The sequence below is a fragment of the Palaemon carinicauda genome, chromosome 10 (assembly GCF_036898095.1).
Source record: "Palaemon carinicauda isolate YSFRI2023 chromosome 10, ASM3689809v2, whole genome shotgun sequence".
NCBI lineage: Eukaryota > Metazoa > Arthropoda > Malacostraca > Decapoda > Palaemonidae > Palaemon > Palaemon carinicauda.
This window is the reverse complement of record NC_090734.1, coordinates 129,413,563-129,438,422: the sequence shown is the minus strand read 5'-3', so window position 1 is coordinate 129,438,422 and position 24,860 is coordinate 129,413,563. Positions and strand designations below refer to the sequence as shown.

At 32.6% G+C, this 24,860-nt stretch overlaps 1 protein-coding gene across 3 annotated transcripts in view; it reads right to left on the bottom strand.

Annotated features, from left to right (window-relative positions):
• LOC137648758 (uncharacterized) overlaps window positions 1-24,860 on the bottom strand; it is a 108,394-nt gene that overhangs the window by 3,800 nt on the left and 79,734 nt on the right. For 2 of the 3 annotated variants that reach the window (XM_068381840.1, XM_068381842.1), the window contains exons 3-11: window positions 20,421-20,633; window positions 18,729-18,946; window positions 17,719-17,930; window positions 16,213-16,421; window positions 14,737-14,913; window positions 12,234-12,413; window positions 7,676-7,873; window positions 5,349-5,624; window positions 3,748-3,829 (exon numbers count right to left, since the gene is read on the bottom strand). In XM_068381840.1, the coding sequence (XP_068237941.1) occupies window positions 3,748-3,829; window positions 5,349-5,624; window positions 7,676-7,873; window positions 12,234-12,413; window positions 14,737-14,913; window positions 16,213-16,421; window positions 17,719-17,930; window positions 18,729-18,946; window positions 20,421-20,633 (1,765 nt within the window). The remainder of the gene's footprint in view (window positions 1-3,747; window positions 3,830-5,348; window positions 5,625-7,675; window positions 7,874-12,233; window positions 12,414-14,736; window positions 14,914-16,212; window positions 16,422-17,718; window positions 17,931-18,728; window positions 18,947-20,420; window positions 20,634-24,860) is intronic. The other variant, XM_068381841.1, reaches the window with a different exon arrangement.

Sequence of the window (24,860 nt, the reverse complement as noted above, 5' to 3'; positions counted from 1 at the left end):
AGTTGTTTTTTTTAGTTGTCGGAAAACTTATTTTTAGAGCTGTCTGATAACTAAAACAATCTGTTATATTTTCTAGCGTTTTTCTAGTTTCTCGTTAGCTATTAAACCATTTCCTCTGTATTGAGAGTAAAAATTTCCCTTTATTTATCTGCTCTAGATCGTATGTTTAATGTTCAAATTCCTGGTGGACTAATCCACCAGTGTTACCACTTAAAATACTCTAAATGCGGTGATTTGTTTCAATAGAAATTCATATGGATAAGATCACAACGGTTGGTAACACTTTTCTCCAGTCCCATGTTACAATCTCTACAGGAACAGGAAGTTTGTATGAACCGTTTTACCAATAACATTCTTTTCAGCGTTATTTTAAGTCACTTCCTGATGGTTGGCAAATTTTTGAAGCGTTTTGAGTATCTCCCTTATATAATAAAGAGAAAGTTTCTTGATATATATATATATATATATATATATATATATGAATATGTATATATATATATATATATATATATATATATATATATATATACATATATATATATATGAATATGTATATATAATATATATGTATATATATACAGTATATATATACATATATATATATATATATATATATATATATATATATATAAATATATATACATATATATATATATATATATATATATATATATATATATATATGTATATATATATAAGCCTTTTTATAGTTTATATATGAAATATATGCTTGGATGTTATTACTGTTTTTTTTTAAATATTTTATTCATTTGACCGTTATTTCTCATATCGTTTATTTATTACCTTATTTCCTTTCCTCGCTGGGCTATTTTTCCCTGTTGGAGCCCTTGGGCTTATAGCATCTTGCTTTTCCAACTAGGGCTGTAGTTTAGCTATATATATATATATATATATATATATATATATATATATATATATATATACATATATATATATATATATATATATATATATATATATATATATATATATATACATGCAATATGTTTCCTATCACGATGAACAGCATTGCCAACGTATGGCTACTCGATCTCTACTCGTCCCTGGGAAGGGGTGATAGGGTGAATCATACCCTGCTTGGTTGGGGTACCTCGAGAGGTACACTCGAAAACCACAATATCCCACAAATTGCCGAACCAGCGGGTTATAGTTAAGAAAGTGGGAGTGGCTGGAAAGAATTGAATCTGCGTGTGTGTGCTTATCTATAAGTATTTAGTCATCATTTTTGACGGGTCGTGTACACTAGGTTCCCATATTCCAGGAGCTTATCTTGCGCTTGATAATTGCTTAGAGGCACGATGTTCTTCCGTATGATTTATTGTAATCTATATATACTTTCATAACATTGTTTATACCATACTTATATATCAACTTTAGCATTACTCCCAATTGATATATATTAAATTAGGAATTGGCAGATTCTCTCATTGGTGGCATTTAGTGTGTAAGTCAGGGATTCTTTCTCATCCTTTTCATCTTTGCTATAGAGTTAATGTTATAAAATATATGAGTTTTTACATCAATTCTTCTATTTGTTGTCAAAAACAAGCGCAGTTTTTTGTAGAACTATATTTTCTTGTCTTTTTCTTAGGAAAAGGGACATAAAATTTATGCAAAATCTAAAGATTTTTATATCAATTCTTTCATAATGTTGTCAAAAATAAGCGCTGTTTTTGTAGGACGATGATTTTTTGTCTTTTTCTCAGGAAAAGGGAAATGAAAATTATGCAAATCTAAGATTTCTTCTACGAAGGACTAGCAAGATTTGAATTTCATTTTAATCTGTTTTGCGGATCATATTGAATTTTAAAGAATTTTGTTGTACGAATGACATGCTTCTTTGTATTTTTTCTTTAAAATATAAAATCTCTCGTAAGAAAAACTTAGAAATTGTCAAAAAGCTAAAGAAAATGAGACAGAAAAGGAAGGAATGAATTAAAATTAATATTTGAAATAAGATCAGAATAGAATTTACAAAGAAATTATAAGAAATTAAACCTTCACCGACAGTTAAAGAATTCGAAGACGCTCTGTGATAATGTAACACGAACAATAAGAAATTATTTTAGAAAATATTAGAATAAAATAGTTTTAGAAGTTTTTGATTATTGATAAATGTAGATAAATCTCATGGAAAATATTGACAGACATTGAAGGAGATTGGAGGAAAACTGAAATATTTAAATAATGGAAAGATACAACATATTTATACATTATATACATTTTTAGTTGAAGCATTATTCACAATATACATCATTATGCATTAAGATACACAATAAATGAATAAAATAACCCACATTTTATGAAAAATTAAATTTATTGAGGTTCCGAAGGGACCATTTCCCTTCCTCTACAGAAAACAATATATATATATATATATATATATATATATATATATATATATATATATATATATATATATATATATATATACATATAAATATATATATATATATATATAAATATATATATATATATATATATATATATATATATATATATATATATAAATATATATATATATATATATATATATATATATATATATATATATATATATATATGTGTGTGTGTGTGTGTTTATGTATGTATGTATATATGTATGCTTGTGTGTATTTGTGTGCATATATATATATGTATATATATATGTGTGTATGTATATATACACATAAATACACACACGCATACATATATACATATACATTCATACATACATACATACATACATATATATATATATGTATATATATATATATATATATATATATATATATATATATATATATATATATATATATATATATATTGTTTTCTGAAGAGGAAGGGAGATTGTCCCTTCGAAAGCTCAATAAATTTAATTTTTCATAAATCATGTGTTATTTTATTTAAATCCTTATGGTTAAAAGCATATAAGGGCAGTTTTAAATCTCGCTAGAAATAAGCAAAGCATAAAATCTAGATGGTAGAAGTATATATACAAACTTCATGAGGAAATTTAAACAGTCCAAGAAGAGTATGGTTTAACACTGACACAGATGTTAGTAGCACGTCAGTCTAACAATATTTACTAATTTAATCAGACATTTTAATTAATATTATAAAAGAGTAACGTAGTAGTTTATAATGGTCTATGTATGTGCAAAAATGTTTGTAAATTATTGGTCAAGATAGAAAGGTCATGTGAATTTTATAGTGTTTACAAGAATGTAGAGAGTAGAGGTCCCCTTTTTGTTTTGTTTCTTTGTTGATGTCGGCTACCCCCCAAAATTGGGGGAAGTGCCTTGGTATATAGATGAATGGAAGAATGTATGTTTATTGAGTGGCAATTTTGTATTTATTCTTATTAATGAATTAATATTTTGATATAAATATAAATAAACAGTAAAGTGTAATCATATCAGTTTGATAGTGGATGGAAGAATGTAATGTTTATTGTATTGTTTCTTACTAATCAATTAATATTTTAATATAAATATAAACAGTAAAGTGTAATCATGGTTTGATAGTGGATGGAAGAATGTATGTTTACTGAATGGCAATCTTGTTATCATTTTGTATTGCTTCTTTTCAATCAATTAATATTTTGGTATAAATACAAATAAACAGTAAAGTGTAATGATATGAATTTGATAGTGGATGGAAGAATGTATGTATATTGGATGATACTTTTGTTATTCTGTTTATTGTTTATTGTTTATTTATTATTTACTCTTTCGCAGTACTTACCTCCTTACTAAAATGACGATAGTTGTGACTACAGCCGCCAGGAACACAAAGCCTCCAAAGACGCCTAATGCAATGATGCCCCCTGTGAATGATGTAAGTAATGATTAACTCTGGACACGGAACAGGAACTCTCCTGGACAAGGGATGGTGGGAATGGAATCCAGGTGAGTATTGGAGGTTAGAAAATTCAAGTTTTTCGCTTACTGGACACTTTGATCTTCAAGTTTTGACCATTGCTTAGAGAGTGTTTAGTATAGCTCATTCCCTAATCAATAACAAACAGTATAATAACATTTGAATTAATGATTTATATATATATATATATATAGATATAAGTAGAAACTTTGACGATATAACAGTCACAAACAATAGCGTTTGCCTCATTGTTTACAAAAGCCAAGAATGGAATCCAGGAGAATATTGGAGGTTAGAAAATTTAAGTTTTCTTCTTATTTGCTACTTTGATCTTCAAGCTTTAACCCTTGCTTAGAAAGTGTTTAGTATAGATCATTCTTTAATAAATAACCAACAGTATAATAACATTTGAATTAATGATTTTTATAGATATAAGCAGGAACTTTGACGATATAACAGTCACAAACAATAGCGTTTGCCTCATTGTTTACAAAACCCAGGAATGGAATCCAGGTGAATATTGGTTAGAAAATTCAAGTTTTCTGCTTATTTGCTACTTTGATCTTCAAGTTTTAACCCTTGCTTAGAAAGTGTTTAGTATAGCTCATTCCTTAATAAATAACAAAGAAAATAATGACATTTGAATTAATTATTTATATAGATATAAGTAGAAACTTTGACCATATAACAGTCACAAACGATAGCGTTTGCCTCATTGTTTACAAAAGCCAGGAATGGAATCCAGGAGAATATTGGAGGTTAGAAAATTTAAGTTTTCTTCTTATTTGCTACTTTGATCTTCAAGTTTTAACGCTTGCTTAGAAAGTGTTTGGTATAGCTCATTCTTTAATAAATAACAAACAGTATAATAACATTTGAATTAATGATTTATATAAATATAAGTAGAAACTTTGACGATATAACAGTTACAAACAATAGCGATTGCCTCATTGTTTACAGGAATGGAATCCAGGAGACTATTGGAGGTTAGAAAATTCAAGTTTTTCGCTTACTGGACACTTTGATCTTCAAGTTTTGACCATTGCTTAGAGAGTGTTTAGTATAGCACATGCCTTAATCAATAAAAATCAGTATAATAACATTTGAATTAATGATTTATATAGATTTAAGTAGAAACTTTGACCATATAACAGTCACAAACGATATGGTTTGCCTCATTGTTTACAAAGGCCAGGAATGGAATCCAGATGAATATTGGAGATTAGAAAATTCAAGTTTTCTGCTTATTGGACACTTTGATCTTCAAGTTTTAACCCTTGCTTAGAAAGTGTTTGGTATAGCTCATTCCTTAATCAATAACAAATTGTATGATAACATTTGAATTAAATATTTATATAAATATAGATGGGAAATTTGATGATTTAACAGTCGCAAATGCTAGCTTTCGTCTCATTGTTTACAAACGCCAGCACCCGGAAGAAAAGACAGGCGTTGATTAAACTTACCCAAATGTAGCTTCTCTGCAGCTTTTCCCGTCCCGCCTCCTTCTTCCTTCAAATTGTATCCAGGACCATCCACGGTCTGACCTCTGTCACTGTTGATATTATTGATGTTGTTATTGTCACCGGCTTCTAAGGACGGGAGGATGGTGACAGTGACGGGCTTGTTGCCCTCGACGGAGTTATCCCCTTCGTCAGTTATGTAAGGGGGTCTTGGTCTGCCTGGTCTGTCTGGTCTACCAGGCCTGGTCTCTGGCAAAGGAGGTTTCACTGCCGTGTTGACTAAAAGAATGAAAATTGATATTAATCATCAGTATACCAGAAGACACATTTAGATCTACGTAGTCTCATCGTCCTAGAAAAATGTGTGAAAAGTAACTTGTTCTTAGCAATATATGTGAAAAGTATAAGGAAATTACAGTACATCAAGATTCAAGAATTCGTTCATTGAAGATTTTAGAAAATGTAAACAATATGAGCACATTCGTGAGATTCATTCGTTCTTTCGTACAGTCTGTTAGACATTAGAAGGATTGATGAAGTAGATATGGAAGATTCAGTAGTCACAGAAGTCTCCTTGGATATGGAAGCTTTAATAGACACAGAAGCTTCAATAATTACGAAAATTTCAGTAAACACAGACACTTCAGTAGATATAGGCACTTCCATAGTCACAGGAAATCCAGTAGACATAGAAGCTTCAGCAATCACAGAATCTTCAGTAAACACTGAAGCTTTAGTAGACACTGAAGCTTTAGTAATCACAAAATCTTCAGTAGACACTGAAGCTCCAGTACACACAGAAGTTTCTATAATCATAGTAACTTCCGTAAACACAGAAGCTCCAATAGATACAGTAGCTAAGGTAGTCACAGAAACTTCAGTAGACAAAGAAAGTTCAGCAGATACAAAAGCTTCAGTAATCAAAGAATCATCAATAGACACTGAAGCTTCAATAATCACAGAATCTTCCGTTGACATTGAAGCTTAAGTAACTACAGAATCTTCAATACACACTGAAGCTTCAGTAATCACAGAATCATCACAGAAACTTCAGTAATCACAGAATCTTCAGAAGACACTGAAGCTTCAGTAATTAGTCTCCAGTAGACACTGAAGCTTCAGTAATAAAAGAATTTTCAATAGACACTGAAGCTTCAGTAGGCACTGAAGCTTCAGTAGGCACTGAAGCTTCAGTAGGCACTGAAACTTCAGTAGGCACTGAGTCTTCTGTAAACACTGAAGCTTTAGTTATCAGAGATTCTTCAGTAGACACTGAAGCTTCAATAGTGGCAGAAGCTTCAGAAGTTCAGTGGATGCAGAAGCTTTAGTAGTCACAAAAACTTCAGTATACCAAACGTTTCAGGACATAGGCAGAGTGAAACTAGAAAAAAAATCAGTCCCTATTTTGGTTAAGGAATCTGTCATACTTTCTCGTTAAGTCCTTTCGATTTTCATGAATTGTTTTCCAAATTATGTTTGGAAAATGGTCTAAAAATAGTCATTCTAGTAGACCTGTTCTTTGTTATTCTTGTGCGGGAAAAACTGCACTTTTTGCATTTTATCTAATAGCCTTTTGTTCTTGGAAGTCTTCTTTTATACTGTTACTAGTGTCCTAGTTTCCGTTCAATTATTGTCCCCTATCGTCAAGTCTTTAGAAACATTCAGTCTGATATGATGTCACAAAGTAAAAACAGATAGAAACAATCAGTCTGATATGATATCACAAAGTAAAAACAGATAGATACATTCAGTCTGAAATGAGGTCACAAAGTAAAAACAGATAGAAACATTCACTTTGATATGAGGTCACAAAGTAAAAACAGATGGAAACATTCACTTTGATATGATGTCACAAAGTAAAAACAGATAGAAACATTCACTTTGATATGATGTCACAAAGTAAAAACAGATAGAAACACTCAGTCTGATATGATATCACAAAGTAAAAACAGATAGAAACATTCAGTCTGAAATGATGTCACAAAGTAAAAACAGATGGAAACATTCACTTTGATATGATGTCACAAAGTAAAAACATATAGAAACATTCAGTCTGATATGATGTCAAAAAGTAAAAACAGATAGAAACATTCAGTTTCATATGATGTCACAAAGTGAAAACATAGATAGACACATTTATAGATTCAAAATATAAAACAGATTGTTATACAAAGATTGGTAAATGGAATCAAAATATGTAGTTGAAATAAAAAGACAGATAAAGTAAGTACAGTATAAGTTACATAAAAAATTAATGATCTCTCTCTCTCTCTCTCTCTCTCTCTCTCTCTCTCTCTCTCTCTCTCTCTCTCTCTCCACAAGCTCGTTACCTTCGCAGGTAGGGAGCTCTTCATCGAACAAGCCCGAGGCCGTGCACACAACGGACTCGGCTCCGACAAGGACATAGCTTTCGTTGCACTCAAAGTAGATGGTGTCACCCAGGACCACCTCGGCAGGAGGGACAGGAGAGGAGGAACCGTTAAGGATGGAGCCGTTAGGAAATGGCTGAGGAACCTCGCACTTGATGGCTGTTGGTGAGATCCCGCAGTTTAGAAAGGCATATCCAGATATAGATGAAGGTTGTGTTTAGGTCCCCAGTGGTGAGGAAGACACATAAGCAGATTGTCCAGAGCTTTAGCTCCGGATGGGGCCTCTTAAGTAAGGTTTACACGGTCGAACACGGTTGTCGAACATGATTTGTAAAACGGTTCGAAGAGCTTGAGTCAGTTACAAATGCATATGGTTTGTGGACAACGAAGCCCCGCCCACCCTGTTGTCGAATCTGATTGTAAAACGGTTCGAAGAGGTTAAGAGTTACAAATGCATAAGGTTTGTGGAGATTGAAGCCCTGCACACCCTGTTGTCAAACCTGATTGTAAAATGGTTCGAAGAGGTTGAGACAGTTACAAATGTATAATATTTGTGGATAATGAAGCCCTTACCCTGCCCACCCTGTTGTCAAACCTGATTGTAAAACGGTTCGAAGAGGTTGAGTCAGTTATTTATGTATAAGGTTTTTGGATTATGAAGCCCTGCCCACCCGGTTGTCAAACCTGATTGTAAAACGGTTCGAAGAGGTTGAGTCAGTTACAAATGTATAAGGTTTGTGGACAATGAAGCCCCGCCCACAAAAGTCAGGCCCGAACAGACTTTCTTCAAACCGTTAAACAAGCAAATACCCCATTCACAAGTTCGAACATCACTTCAAACACTTGCCTCTCGAACTACGTTCGACGAGCCATTCGACCGTGTAAACTCGCCTTCAAACAAGCGATCAAAGCTCCCAAAAGTGAGGAAGGGTTATCAAGAGATTCACTATTGTTCTATCGCCAAGGAAAGCATAACAAGATATCGAAGAAGACTTTTCCTTAATCCCAAGTGTTAGAGAGGAATATTAAGATTGATACCAAGACAGGAATGAAGGCACATCAAATCTACTGTAACATGGATAAATATCAACACAACATCGTGTTCAAATAGAAATAAATTTCTACCTCATACTTGGGATCGAACGCTGGTTTCGACCTGGCCTTTCATTAGAAGGGGCCAGCGTTCGATCCCAAGTATGAGGTGGAAATTTATTTCTACTGTAACATGATTATCAAGATAGTGATCTAGTATTCTAATCAGGTTATATCATGAAAAAAGTCATATCAAGAAATTCAGGAAATCTACTTAGCTTCAATTAGAGAAGTATATATCAAGTTACGAACCTACAAATTTCAAGATAGCTACTGCATTTCAAGATAGAGCCCAAAGCAAAGATGGCAGGAAATTTACTGAGCTTCAATTAGAGAAGTACATAAAATTATCAAGTTATGAACCTACAAATTTCAAGATGGTTACTGTATTTCAAGATGGAGCCCAAAGCATATACTGAAAGCCCATCATTAATGAAGGCTAATCAAGATAGCAATAAAGTACTTTCATTTGGGCTTATTACAGGAAAGATACATCAAGCTAGAAATTAAGATATATTCACTTGAAACTTAACTACTATGTGAGGTAGATAATTACAGATTATATAAAATATGGGAGTTGAAATGTCTACTCTGTGCAATACATTAAATGGTTTAGCATTACAATTTACCAATAAGCAGTGGAAGAAAATTGTATAATTAATATGATTATAATGAGACAGAGAAAATTGGAGTCTTAACTACTATATGAGGTAGATAATTACAGATAATATAAAATATGGGAGTTGAAATGTCTACTCTGTGTAATAAAATAAAGGGTTCAGCATTGAAATTTAACAATAAGCAGTGAAAGAGAATTGTATGATTAATAAGATTATAATGATATAGAGATAATTGAAGTCTTAACTACTACGTGAGGTAGATAATTACAGATAATACAAAATATGGAAGTTGAAATGTCTACTCTGTGTAATAAAATAAAGGGTTTAGCAGTGTAATTTACCAATAAACAGTGAAAGAGAATTGTATGATTAATAAGATTATAATGATATAGAGATAATTGAAGTCTTAACTACTACGTGAGGTAGATAATTACAGATAATACAAAATATGGAAGTTGAAATGTCTACTCTGTGTAATAAAATATAGGGTTTAACATTGAAATTTACTAATAAGCAGTGGAAGAGAATTGTATGATTAATAAGATTATAATGATATAGAGAAAATGGAAGTCTTAACTACTATATGAGGTAGATAATTACAGATAATATAAAATATGGAAGTTGAAATGTCTACTCTGTGTAATAAAATAAAGGGTTTAGCATTGAAATTTACTAATAAGCAGTGGAAGAGAATTGTATGGTTAATAAGATTATAATGATATAGAGATAATTGAAGTCTTAACTACTACGTGAGGCAGATAATTACAGATAATATAAAATATGGGAGTTGAAATGTCTACTCTGTGCAATACATTAAATGGTTTAGCATTGCAATCTACCAATAAGCAGTGGAAGAAAATTGTATAATTAATAAGATTATAATGATATAGAGATAATTGAAGTCTTAACTACTACGTGAGGCAGATAATTACAGATAATATAAAATATGGAAGTTGAAATGTCTACTCTGTGTAATACATTAAATGGTTTAGCATTACAATTTACCAATAAGCAGTGGAAGAAAATTCTATAATTAATAAGATTATAATGATATAGAGATAATTGAAGTCTTAACTACTATATGAGGTAGATAATTACAGATAATACAAAATATGGAAGTTGAAATGTCTACTCTGTGTAGTAAAATGAAGGGTTTAGCATTGAAATTTACGAATAAACAGTGAAAGAGAATTGTATGATTAATAAGATTATAATGATATAGAGATAATTGAAGTCTTAACTACTATATGAGGTAGATAATTACAGATAATACAAAATATGGAAGTTGAAATGTTTACCAATAAGCAGTGGGAAAAAAAATGTATAATTAATAAGATTATACTAATATAGAGAAATTTGAAGTCTTATTTTAACTATTATATGAGGTAGGCAACTAAAGACAGATAGGCCTAATGTAAAAATGCGAAATCTAAAATGTCTACTCTGTGCTACATTCATAATACTAAATTTGTTCCTTTTGATATTACAAATCAGTACTCTGAAAGTTTAAAAGTGTTTTTATATGTAGACACATAATAATTCATGATATTAATTAGTAATAAAACAGTTAGCTAGAATAGATAAGAATACATAATGGTTTTTTTTTTTTTTTTTTTTTTTTTTTTTTTTTTTTTGTCATTGCAAATTACTACACTGAAAGCTTAAGTGACTTTTTAGATGTGGGTACATGATAATTCATAAAATTTATGTAATTTTTTTTTGTCAATACAAATTAATATACTGAAAGTTTAAGAGTTTTGAGATGTGAATACATAATAATTCATGGTATTGATTTGTAATAAAACAGTTCGCAAGAATAGATTAGAATACATAATGGTTTTTTTTTTGTGTCAATACAAATTAGTACACTGAAAGTTTAAGAGTCTTTAGATGTGGACACATAATAATTCATGAAATTTGTTATCAATTAAACACTTGGAAAGAATATATAAGAATGCATAATGGTTCTTTTGTGTTAACATGACTGTGTTATTCGTAACTTTTAAATATTTGTAGCTAACAAGTAACTGAATAATAATACATTCCAATAAATATCAAAAGTTTCACTTTACGATTAATCATTTTATAATAAAAAGCTAAATTGTAATTTTTAACAACATTTAAATGCTTCTAGTTAACGTTTTCTTCTGAAGAATATGATCTCATATACATGATAATTTTAATATTTCTTGTATAATAATATAACATCCAAAATAAATATTAAAAGTTTCGCCTTAAGATTAATAATTTCCCAATATAAAAGCTAAATTGTAATTTTTAACAATGGAATGCTTCAAGTTAACGTTTCCCTCTGGAGAACATGATCTCGTATACACGATAATTCTAATATTTATTTTAATTAATAAAAAAGAAACTCACGTTTCCCTTTGGAGAACATGATCTCGTATACATGATAATCCTAATATTTCTTTCAATTAATCAAAGAAACTTACGTTCGCATCGGAAGAACATAATCTCGTATACATGATAATTCTAATATTTCAATTAATTAAAAAACTATGTTTTGGTATACATGATAAATCTAATATTTCTTAAATTAATTAAAGAAACGTACGTTCGCATCGGAAGAACATAATCTCGTATATATGATAATTCTATTTCTTTAATTAAATAAAAATTTAATTAATTAAAGAAACATACGTTTCCTTCTGAAGAACATGATCTCGTATACACGATAATTCTAATATCTTTTTAATTAATCAAAGAAACACAAAATTTCCTTCTGGAGAACATGATCTCGTATACACGATAAATCTAATATTTTTCCTAATTAATTAATAACTTACGTGAGCATGTCGGCGGGGGTCCGTTCCAACGCCGGTCAATATCACAGATCAATTCGGACCTGCCAATGATAGTGTGACCTGGGTCGCACTCGTATCTGACCATACTCAGAAGGTAAGTCGTGTTGTTGACCAAGGTGTACTGACCGTTTTTGATAGGAGCTGGTAGACCGCATGCTTCATCTGCAGGTAGTCGGTGAAATAGTTATTATTATTATTATTATTATTATTATTATTATTATTATTATTATTATTATTATTATTATTATTATTATTATTATTATTATTATTATTATTATTATTATTGGAGCCTTTGGGCATATAGCATCCTGCTTTTACAACTAGGGGTGTAGCTTAGCTAATGATAATGATAATAATAATGAGAATAATGATAATAATAATAATAATAATAAAAATAATGATAATAATAATAATAATAATAATAATAATAATATTAAACTGACCTATGAATATATATATATATATATATATATATATATATATATGTGTGTGTGTGTATATATATATATAAATTATATATATACATATATATGCATATATATATATATATATATATATATATATATATATATATATATATATATATATATCTTCTACTGCTACTACTACTGCTACTACTACTACTACTACTACTACTACTACTACCCATTCAAAGTCATACAACATCAAGTCAAATCAAATCACCTCTCTCTCTCTCTCTCTCTCTCTCTCTCTCTCTCTCTCTCTCTCTCTCTCTCTCTCCTAATACTACTACTACTACTACTACTACTACTACTACTACTACTACTACTACTACTACTACTACCCATTCAAAATCATATGTCAAGTCAAATTAAGTCTCTCTCTCTCTCTCTCTCTCTCTCTCTCTCTCTCTCTCTCTCTCTCTCTCTCTTCTTGTCACGGGATATGATCGACATATCTTACACACAACTGAAGGCATACAGTTCTGGAATCATATGATGAAGCAAAGTCTCTGTGCCTCAACGGTAATGTTTGCTCAGGTGCAAATGCTATTACAAGCTCAGAAAGCCTTTGCAAATCTGTTTACTCAGTTGAGTAAATAAAGCCTGATCTGTTTGCTTCTGTTTCTTTCATTGCAAGACTTTAATGGTCCCATTTTCTACCCAATGTACATTCGATCAAGTTAATTTCAATTCCAGATACATATTTATACAGGTGATTTAGAAATTATATGCGTTTGTTTGTTTTTTGCTTGCAGATTAGTTTGCAATTATTTGCAGAATGTTTTCAAATTTGTTTTATAACTGTTTATCGTTGACAAATGTTCTTTTACTCGTGGTTTATCAGCTGATGGCTTAATATCGTTTTAGTTAGTTGTTCAGAATTGTTATAATTATATGTTCATCCTTGCCAAGATTCTTGGACATGATGTGTCGTACAATGCGAGAGGAATTTTTAGATTTATTTCAGAAGCAGGTCTTCTGAAAACTATTTAACTGTTGTAATGACTTCTTAACTTTTATGGTTCTAATTGAATTCTCTTTTATTTTTTATATATAATAAATGCTATCGGCGTCAATGACCTTAGATGTCAGGATGCCAGAAAACTTTCAATCAATCAATTAATCAATCATAATTATATTTCAATCAAACGTTGCCTTTAAAGGTCTAAAGGCCGCTCATGAATGACAGAGGCAAGGGACAGTGACATTGCCCTAGCAAGCAGACCAATACCCTAGAGACTGACCATATATACATATGATCAGCGCCCAAAACCCGTCTCCACCCAAGCTAGGACCAAGGAGGGCCAGGCAATGGCTGCTGATGACTCAGCAAATAGACCTATAGGCTTCCCTAAACCACCCCTCTCCTTAGCTCACAAGGATGGTGAGGCTGCAGTGACCAAAGAAACTAACGAGTTTGAGCGGGACTCGAACCCCAGTCTGGTATTCACCAGTCAGAGACGTTACCGCTATGCCACCACAACCCTTCTGTTGTTATAACAGATCCATCTGTCTTTTTGATGGGTATATGCTTCCTCTCTCTCTCTCTCTCTCTCTCTCTCTCTCTCTCTCTCTCTCTCTCTCTCTCTCTCTCTCTCTCTCTCTCTTTTGATGGGTATATGCTTCTTCTTTTTTGCCCCATTAGAGATTTTATTAACAATTCTATGAGCATTGACAAAAAGAAACAATAATAATTGGGTTTATACTTCCTCCTTCTCTCTCTCTCTCTCTCTCTCTCTCTCTCTCTCTCTCTCTCTCTCTCTCTCTCTCTCTCTCTCTCTCTCTCCTTGTAGCTTGTAAGTTGTTAAAGCAGTCTATCTGTTAAGTGAAGCGGTTGGAATCTCTCTCTCTCTCTCTCTCTATCTTTAATTCTACCTTCCATAGTCTCCTGAACGTTAGTGACATTTTCGATAAATCACCAAGATCTAGAAATATAATCTTTTGATGAATATTTTTTCCTGACTTACCACTGACCCATTTATAAATAAAAGAAAACACTATTAAATAAAACGAAGACTCACATCTGCACGTTGGAGGGAACTCATTGAAAAACCCAGAATTGAGACAAGTCCTTTGAGATGGGCCCACGAGAACGTGTCCAGGGTCACAGCGATATTCAACGTCTGTTCCAACGTTAAAATTCGGCGCCACCATTGTCGAGTTCGGAGGCTGTTCTGGCTTCCCGCATGTTTGGGGACCTGGAGAAGATAGAGATTTTAGAGATGGTTTTAATATTATGTCCTTTCATTAGACAAACATAAGTGTTACGGATTTATATTCTAAATTGATTATATGACAATATATCTTCTGTGTTTTCAAGCTAGATTCGTAATTGATTATACGACAATATATCTGTATTTTAAAGGTAGATATTTGATTGATTATATAGCAATATATCTTCTGTATTTTCAAGCTAGATACGTAATTTATTATATGACAATATATCCTCTGCATTATAAAGCTAGATTCGTAATTGATTATATGACAATATATCTGTATTTTAAAGCTAGATACGTAATTGATTATATGACAATATATCCTCTGCACTATAAAGCTAGATTCGTAATTGATTATATGACAATATATTCTCTGTATTTTAAAGCTAGATATTTGATTGATCATGTGACAATATATTTTCTGTATTTTAAAGCTAGATACTTAACTGATTATATGACAATATATTTTCTGTATTTTCAAGCTAGATAGTGAGGTTTTTAGATTTACATTTAATTAGGCTTATGGACCTCCAGAAAAATATATCAGAGAAATAGGATTTCAAGGCAGTTTAGTATTCTGTGTCTGGTCTTTCGCTAGACAAGCACAATGGTTACTGATACAATATAGACTCTTAATTGATTATGTAATAATATATCTTCTGTATTTTCAAGCTAGATAATTAGGTTTTAAAGTTCAAATTTAATTAGATTGAAGGACCTCCAGAAAAATGTACCAGATTCCAGATATGACTCTAAATATCTGAAACTAATGACTGGAATTTCTTTAAACGTTCAAAGATTACTTAATGTATTGGCAAATAAAATCCTAAATGCTGTACTTGAAACTTATGACTGGAATTTCTTTAAACGTTCAAAGATTACTTACGGTGTTGGCAAATAAAACCCTAAATACTGTACTTGAAACTTATGACTGGAATTTCTTTAAACGTTCAAAGACTACTTACAGTGTTGGCAAATAAAATCCTAAATACTGTACTTGAAACTTATGACTGGAATTTCTTTAAACGTTCATAGATTACTTGCAATATGGGCAAATAAAATCCTAAATACTGTACTTGAAACTCATGACTGGAATGTATTTAAACGTTCAAAGATTACTTAAAGAGTTGGCAAATAAAATCCTAAATGCTGTACTTAAAACTTATGACTGGAATTTGTTTAAACGTTCAAAGACTACTTACGGTGTTGGGAAATAAAATTCTAAATACTGTACTTAAAACTTATGACTGGAATTTCTTTAAACGTTCAAAGACTACTTACGGTGTTGGCAAATAAAGTTGATTTTAAAGTCGCAGTTTGTGTCAGACCAAAGCCATCCTTTAGTGCCATCAAATCTTGCACAGTTTTCGTTACCGCCTGGTAAATTCCAGAAGGAAACGGTGACGTCACGTCCATCTATCCATTTCCAGTTGTTCACGTCATCTGGATCTCTTACTGCACCCATCCAGTATTGTCCGTTGGTGTCACCCCTGATGGAATTGAAAACATTTGAGGAAACCAAATTATTCCGTTGGTGTCACCCCTGATGGAATTGAAAACATTTGAGGAAACCAAATTATTCCGTTGGTGTCACCCCTGATGGAATCGAAAACATTTGAGGAAACCAAATTATTCCGTTGGTGTCACCCCTGATGGAATTAAAAAACATTTTAGGAAACCAAATTATTCCGTTGGTGTCACCCCTGATGGAATTGAAAACATTTGAGGAAACCAAATTATTCCGTTGGTGTCACCCCTGATGGAATTGAAAACATTTGAGGAAACCAAATTATTCCGTTGGTGTCACCCCTGATGGAATTGAAAACATTTGAGGAAACCAAATTATTCCGTTGGTGTCACCTCTGATGGAATCGAAAACATTTTAGGAAACCAAATTATTTCGTTGGTGTCACCCCTGATGGAATCGAAAACATTTGAAGAAACCAAATTATGGGACTCAAGTCGTGATAGTTTGATCTTCAAAATTTCAAACTTGCAGCAAATGTTTTCATGTTGAACAGGCTGATATAAGTCTTTTTATAATTTATATATAGAAGAGCTCTTTTAATCATTGATACTGTTCTTAGAATATATCATTTTGATTGTTCATAACTTCTCATACAGTTTATTTCCTTATTTCCTTTCCTCACTGGGCTGATTTTCCCTGTTGGAACCCTTGAGTTTAAAGCATCCTGCTTTTCCAACTAGGGTTGTAGCTTAGCTAATAATAATAATAATAATGATGATAATAATAATAATAATAATAATAATAATAATAATAATAATAATAATAATAATAATAATAGCCTAACATTAAAAATGCCTTTGTTCCAGAATTATTTGGAGAGATTTTCAAGTCGAGCATCCACATTCTATGCTGCCTATTCAGGTATAGCAAAGGTTTTAGAGCTACTACTACAAACCAAATATTCCAGATTAAGGATGTGATTTCCCTGTATTCTCACCTTCCAGCTTAATAAGGGAAATTGATTATGGATTAATCTTGAAATAAGGTTGACGATCCGAATAAGTACAGACACTCAGTTTGTTACTTAAAGAACAATCTTAACTCAAAATTCTTATGTGTGCCCTCAAAATGTTCAGTTTAGAACCGAATTACGTATTTTTCCTCAAATGTGACGCACATGTTAAAACAAACCCATTGAATCTAGTCGTAGAACATGTAGTAGACAATAAAAAAAATCATCTAGAGACAGATTTACTTATGAATTTTGGCTTTTGAGAGAATCTCAAGGAAACTGAAATCATCTGGCTTTCGTTCCTTACCTGTGTCGTCTCCACAACTCCCAGCTGAGGAATCCTTGAAGAGCTGGATTTGTTTCGTCGACCAAAGAACCTCCTCTGTTGCGACAGAATTCAAGAGCTTCGTCAAAGTTGCTGGGTTGCTGGTTATAAAAGATGTAACACTTGCCGTTGTAGGTGGCTGTGCTACCTGGAGGCTGATCGCGGAAGGATGGACACCTTTCGATTGGCAGAGCCTGGGGGATCAAATAGGAGGGATTTATATTTAAGGAGATTGGCTACCTTTCACCTGACATGGGGTCATTTAATTGGTCTACGAAATACAAAAGGAGGCTTCCAAGTAACACTTCGCTGGCATGAGGCCATTTAACTGGTCTGCAAAAGGAGACTTTCAACATTTCACCTGCGAGGCCATTTAAATAGTCTGCAAAAGGAGACTTGCAACATTTCACCTGACATGAGGCCATATGAATGGTCTGTAAAAGGAGACTTGCAACATTTCACCTGACATGAGGCTGTTTAAATTGCCTGCAAAAGGAGACTTGCAACATTTCACCTGCATGAGTCCATTTAACTGGTCTACAAGAGGAGTCTTGCGACATTTCACCTGACATGAATCCATTTAACTGGTCTACAAGAGGAGACTTGCAATATTTCACCTGACATGAGGCCATTTAACTGGTTTACATAAGAGGCTTATTATCTTTCACATGATGTGGGGCCAATCAACTTGCCTGAATAAGGAGACAAAAGGCTATTTAACTTGGGTTAATGAGATTGACTACCTTAACAAGATACCATTTAACTGATCTAAATAAGATTTATTACCTTTTAACCTGCATGAGGCCATTTAACTGGCTTAGCATACCTTTTCAAATGTATAAAATGTTTCAAGGAGGTAAACTAAAATAAGTCAAGGTTTTGTTAAGTTCAAAAAGCAAATACCTTTAATTATATTTGTAAAGAGTAAACTAGTACAGATACAAGTTTTAATCATCAAAATATCCATGGTTTATTGAAAGTAAGGGACTTACCTGATCAGTGTAGACGAAGGCTTCACATATAGACAACTGAACTCCTGGAGGTCCTTCAAAGTGAACACTAACAAAGGCTCCTGGCATTGGTGGATTGCAAGGTAGGAAGAGCGGACGTCCTTCTTCCAGGACCCCAACGAATCTATTACATATAGGATTCTTGCCCAGGTCAGGTCGGTTGTTGCCTACCCTGACAATAATAGTTGCAGGCTGGTTACCTGTTTTGATAGAAGGGAAGTAGTTCTTAGGCATTTGTTCTTTTACGAGTCTTAACATAAAGGTTTAAAGTCCACTCATGAATGGCAGGGGCAAGGGACAGTGACATTGCCCTAGCAAGCAGGACAACGCCCTAGAGACTGACCATGTATACATATGATCAGCGCCCAAGCCACCTCTCCACACAAGCTAGGACCAAGGAAGGCCAGGTAATGGCTGCTGATGACTCAGTAGATAGACCTATAGGTTCCCCCTAACACCCTATCCTTAGCTCACAAGGATGGTAAAGTTAGAGCAACCAAAGAAACTTACGAGTTTGAGCGGGACCCGAGCCCCAGTTTGGCGTTCACCAGTCAGGGACGTTACAACACCTAAAGCTCAATTAAGTGAAATGAAGATTTAACCCAAACAAATTGAGCTCATATATTAGTTCATACTTTGATTACTCAACCCAACAAATTGAGCTTATATTGATGTTTTGGATACTGAAAAACCTAATAAAATTAGCTATTAAATCTAGCTTCTATGATAATACACCATCAATATCAAGTCTAGACTTACCACAGCACGACTGGCCAAAGTCCAAGAGTACGAGCTGGATTCATACTTTGATTACTGGAAAACCTAATATAAATTGGCTATTAAACCTAGCTTCTATGATAGTACACTATCAAAATCAAGTCTAGACTTACCTCAGCACAACTGGCCAAAGTCCAAGTGTACGAGCTGGATTCATACTTTGATTACTGGAAAACCTAATAAAATTGTCTATTAAACCTAGCTTTTATGACAATACACTATCAAAATCAAGTCTAGACTTACCACAGCATGATTGGCCAAAGTCCAAGAGTACGAGCTGGATTCATACTTTGATTACTGGAAAACCTAATATAAATTGGCTATTAAACCTAGCTTCTATGATAGTACACTATCAAAATTAAGTCTAGACTTACCACAGCATGATTGGCCAAAGTCCAAGAGTACGAGCTGGATTCATACTTTGATTACTGGAAAACCTAATATAAATTGGCTATTAAACCTAGCTTCTATGATAGTACACTATCAAAATCAAGTCTAGACTTACCACAGCACGACTGGCCAAAGTCCAAGAGTACGAGCTGGATTCATACTTTGATTACTGGAAAACCTAATAAAATTGTCTATTAAACCTAACTCCTAAGATAATACACTATCAAAATCAAGTCTGGACTTACCACAGCACGACTGGCCAAAGTCCAAGAGTACGAGCTGGATTCATACTTTGATTACTGGAAAACCTAATATAAATTGGCTATTAAACCTAGCTTCTATGATAGTACACTATCAAAATCAAGTCTTGACTTACCACAGCACGACTGGCCAAAGTCCAAGAGTACGAGCTGGATTCATACTTTGATTACTGGAAAACCTAATATAAATTGGCTATTAAACCCAGCTTCTATGCTAATACACTATCAAAATCAAGTCTAGACTTACCACAGCACGACTGGCCAAAGTCCAAGCGTACGAGCTGGACCATGTAAGGTTCTAGAAGGTTGACGTACCACCAGGGTTGACGCTCAACGTTGGTGAGGGTACAAGTATCCGAAGAGAAAGAGGTGGAGGTGGATCCATCTACAGCCTTCTGTGGGATACCCCCCTCTGCTACTGAGGACTGCATTGGAGCTTTTCCTGCAGCCACGTTCAACACTGCAATGCAACAGAGACTTATCAGTATCATAGAATGAGAGTAATATTATTAATCAAAATTAAAATCTTGGTGTCTAAGACACACTTGAAGTTTCTGAAAGATCCTATGTTAAATTGGATTCCCATATATCCTCAAAGTTGCTTTTCCCATATCCTGGTTACGCCATTTGATAAGTTCTATAGAATAATATTCTATTTCATCTATGGATTCAGGAAATGTATATAGAGAATAAGTAGGATATAACAAGCATGATAAATTCAATAGAAAATATGATCTAAATATAAAGCAAGTCACTGGAATTATATAGGTTAGTCATAGGTAGTGTGACGGGCCGAGAGAAGGTTGTGACTCAAAGACAGTATGAAAGCAACTGAGTAAATTTATTATAGAACACTCTCCTTTATATACAAAAACTCAAAGCAACAAGAAATTTCATGTTAAAAAACAGACACCGTTACAGATGAGAAAAACAGACATGTTTATTCTGGTTCTTCTTAGTACGAGGGAAGAGCTAAGATACAAGCATAATATATACACAAACTGAACTATGTACGATCGTGTGACACACGGTTGGTACAGTAGTCAGTTACTTAGAAGCATGACTAAAAAATCCACTAATTAAGGCGATAGATATGAACCTAAATTAGCTAAATGATCATACAGGTTGTAAATATATATAAATCTAATTGTTTAATAGGTATATCAAAACACTTTGGAAACAACTATGTAATTAAAAACTTGTTACAAACCCATAAATAAAATTCCGTTTCCAAAGTCTTAATCAAATCAAATATCTTCTAGATTTTTATGTTAAGCAGATCTTCAATGACATCAGAGACCAGCACGTAGTATACATACATACATACATACATACATACATGGAAGAGTTGAAATTGTAGTTAAGGTTAGAGTTTGAGTTAATGTTGGAGTAGATGTTGGAGTAAGAGTTGGAGTTGAATTTGGAGTAGATGTTAGAGTAAGAGTTGGAGTTGGACTTGGAGTTCAGGTTAGAGTTACATACATACATACATACAGAGAGCATTGTGGTTATTGAGTTGGAGTTCAAATTAGAGTTACTTACATACATACATACATACATACATACATACATAGAGCATTGAAGTTTTCAGAATTGGAGTTCAAGTTAGAGTTACATACATACATGCATACATACATACATAGATCACTGACGTTTTCAAAGTTAGAGTTCAAGTTGGAGTTACATACATACATACCTACATACATACATACATACATACATAGATCACTGAGGTTTTCAAAGTTAGAATTCAAGTTAGAGTTACATACATACATACATACATACATAGAGCATTGAAGTTTTCAGAATTGGAGTTCAAGTTAGAGTTACCTACATACATGCATACATACATACATACATACATACATAGATCACTGATGTTTTCAAAGTTAGAATTCAAGTTAGAGTTACATACATCCACACATACATACATACATACGTACAGCATTAAGGTTACCATCTTGCAAGAAGATGAACAAACTGTTGTTTGTATCGTCTACGAAGAATTCTGGCCTCTAATTACAACACAACAACCATAATTGCCGAGGGGTTTCTGGTCCATAATTATGAAGCCGTTACGTAAACTTGGTTTCGAGGTTTAGCATGGTCGAGTCTCTCTCTCTCTCTCTCTCTCTCTCTCTCTCTCTCTCTCTCTCTCTCTCTCTCTCTGTATTTTGATCCATATTTAAGGCTTGTCATATGTTGGCTTGCGCGAATATATATATATATATATATATATATATATATATATATATATATATACATATATATATATATATATATATATATATATATATATATATATATATATATATATATATATATATATATACTCTTTTCTCTCATCTCTCTTCCTTTTGTTTTGCTAAAGTTTTTATAGTTTGTATAGGAAATATTTAAATTAATGTTGTAACTGTTCTTAAAATACTTTATTTTTTCTTGTTTCCTTTCCTCACTGGGCTATTTTGCCTGTTGGAGCCACTGGGCTTATAGCATCCTGCTTTTCCAACTAGGGTTGTAGCTTAGCAAGTAATAATCATAATAATCTATTAATAATATATAATATTAATAGATTTCCTGTTATATAATTAGAAAAAAAAAACGAGGAATTTCCAGAGTTAGTTAAGAGAAAACAGCCCCGTTCAAGTCGATCAAATTTAGTTAGCCACCTCGCCAGCGAAAGTCTCCCTGAGAGAGAGAGAGAGAGAGAGAGAGAGAGAGAGAGAGAGAGAGAGAGCTGATTTGAAAATTTGGGTGATTCTGTCATCGTTCGCTGGCCAGGCGTCACTTGTTTCCATAAAAGCTATTAATGTGTGTATTTGTGTGTCTCGCTGAGGCTGCTTTCACTTTTTTTTGAGGCTGGGGAGAAGAGTTCCCATATTTCGAAACTTTTTTGTTGTTTCGAGTAATATTCGAACGCTTTGAAACTGATTCGTGATTTCGAATAAGTGGTTTTTTTCTTTAATATAAAAATACAATAACATTTCATTCATTTACATTTTTTGTGTAATTATTCTATTTACAAAAATATAACAAAAATATAACAAAATATAGATACGAATTCATGTTTACAAATATAAATAAATCAACACAAATCAAAATCAAAATACATAGTCTAGAAATTCTTTAAAACTTTTTTTTAGTTTAGAATACTTTGATTTAGTTTTTAGTTTTCAATACTATACAACGTTAATAGAAGAAGAAGAAGAAGAAGAAGAAGAAGAAGAAGAAGAATTTAGTTGAATATATCCTACATGATTTAGAGCTTTTTTTTAACTTTTATTTAGAATAACAAAATACAATATTTACATTTTGTCAATTAAATAGTTGAACACATGAATTCCTTTGTAACAAGTTTCTTCAATTTTTCCTTATACAAAATTGACGTAGAGCTGAATGTCATCAATGCATCTTTCGTGGTGTACTGTTGGCAATTTTCAGGCATTCTGCTTGATCCTCGACTCTGCTTTCTTAAATTTTGCTGTCTAACCTCTTAATTTAGACTTTCTAGTTCTAAATCTATCCGAGGCCCTTTGCGTCAATAGGCGTAGGAGACCCTCGACTCTGCTTTCTTTCTCAACTTTTGCTGCCCAACCTCTCAATTTAGACTTTCTAATTCTAAATCTATCCGAGGCCCTTTGCGTCTATAGGCGTAGGAGACCCTCGACTCTGCTTTCTTTCTCAACTTTTGCTGTCCAACCTCTCAATTTAGACTTTCTAGTTCTAAATCTAACCGAGGCCCTTTGCGTCAATAGGCGTAGGAGATGATGATGATGATGATGATGATGATGATGATTTTTTCAATCCATAAGTTTTAGAAAGTTAATTCGTAGGAAATTGGCAATTATACAGTTTAAGTCACACATTCTCTAGTTGGGTAATCCAACATTTTTGCATATTTGCTTGTATTGAATATAATAATGAATCATACTGCATTTAGTCCTCATCTTATATATTGTAATTACCGTACTTTAAACGGTATAATTAACGGTAGTGTTAATAATTATTTCCCTTCTCGCGGTAGACATGAAATCCTGTTAGGTATGTTTCTTCAAATTATCAACAATCGTTCGTAATTACTCTCATTAACTGTTTGAATATCAGACAATTTCTTCATAATCTTCAATGCCCGTTATAATGGGAATATTTATATGATGGGAATAACAATGAAGAATCAAGTCTGTAATGTTTATTCTCTTGATAAATAACGAACGATTGAAGTTATAGTTGATGTCAAAAGACAAATCTTTATTTCTTTGGATAAACTTAAACGAACGAGCTCTTGGATCTCCAAGGGGTTCTATTATATTTTGCCCCTGTTTGTGTTTGTAATTTGTGTGTATGTGTGTGTGTGTTTGTGAATAGCTTCCTGGCCACAATTTTAATCGTAGAGTAATGAAACTTGTAGGGATTAAGTTATTATTATTATTATTATTATTATTATTATTATTATTATTATTATTATTATCACAAGCTAAGCTATAACCTTAGTTGAAAAGCAAGATGCTATAAGCCCAAGGGCACCAACAGGGAAAAGAATAGCCCAGTAAGGAAAGGAAACAAGGCAATAAACTACAAGAGAAGTAATAAGCAATTAAAACAAAGTATTTTAAGAACACTAACAACATTAAATTAGATCTTAGAAGTTGATGTGACTGTGGGGTATATAAATACAAGTACTGAGTGC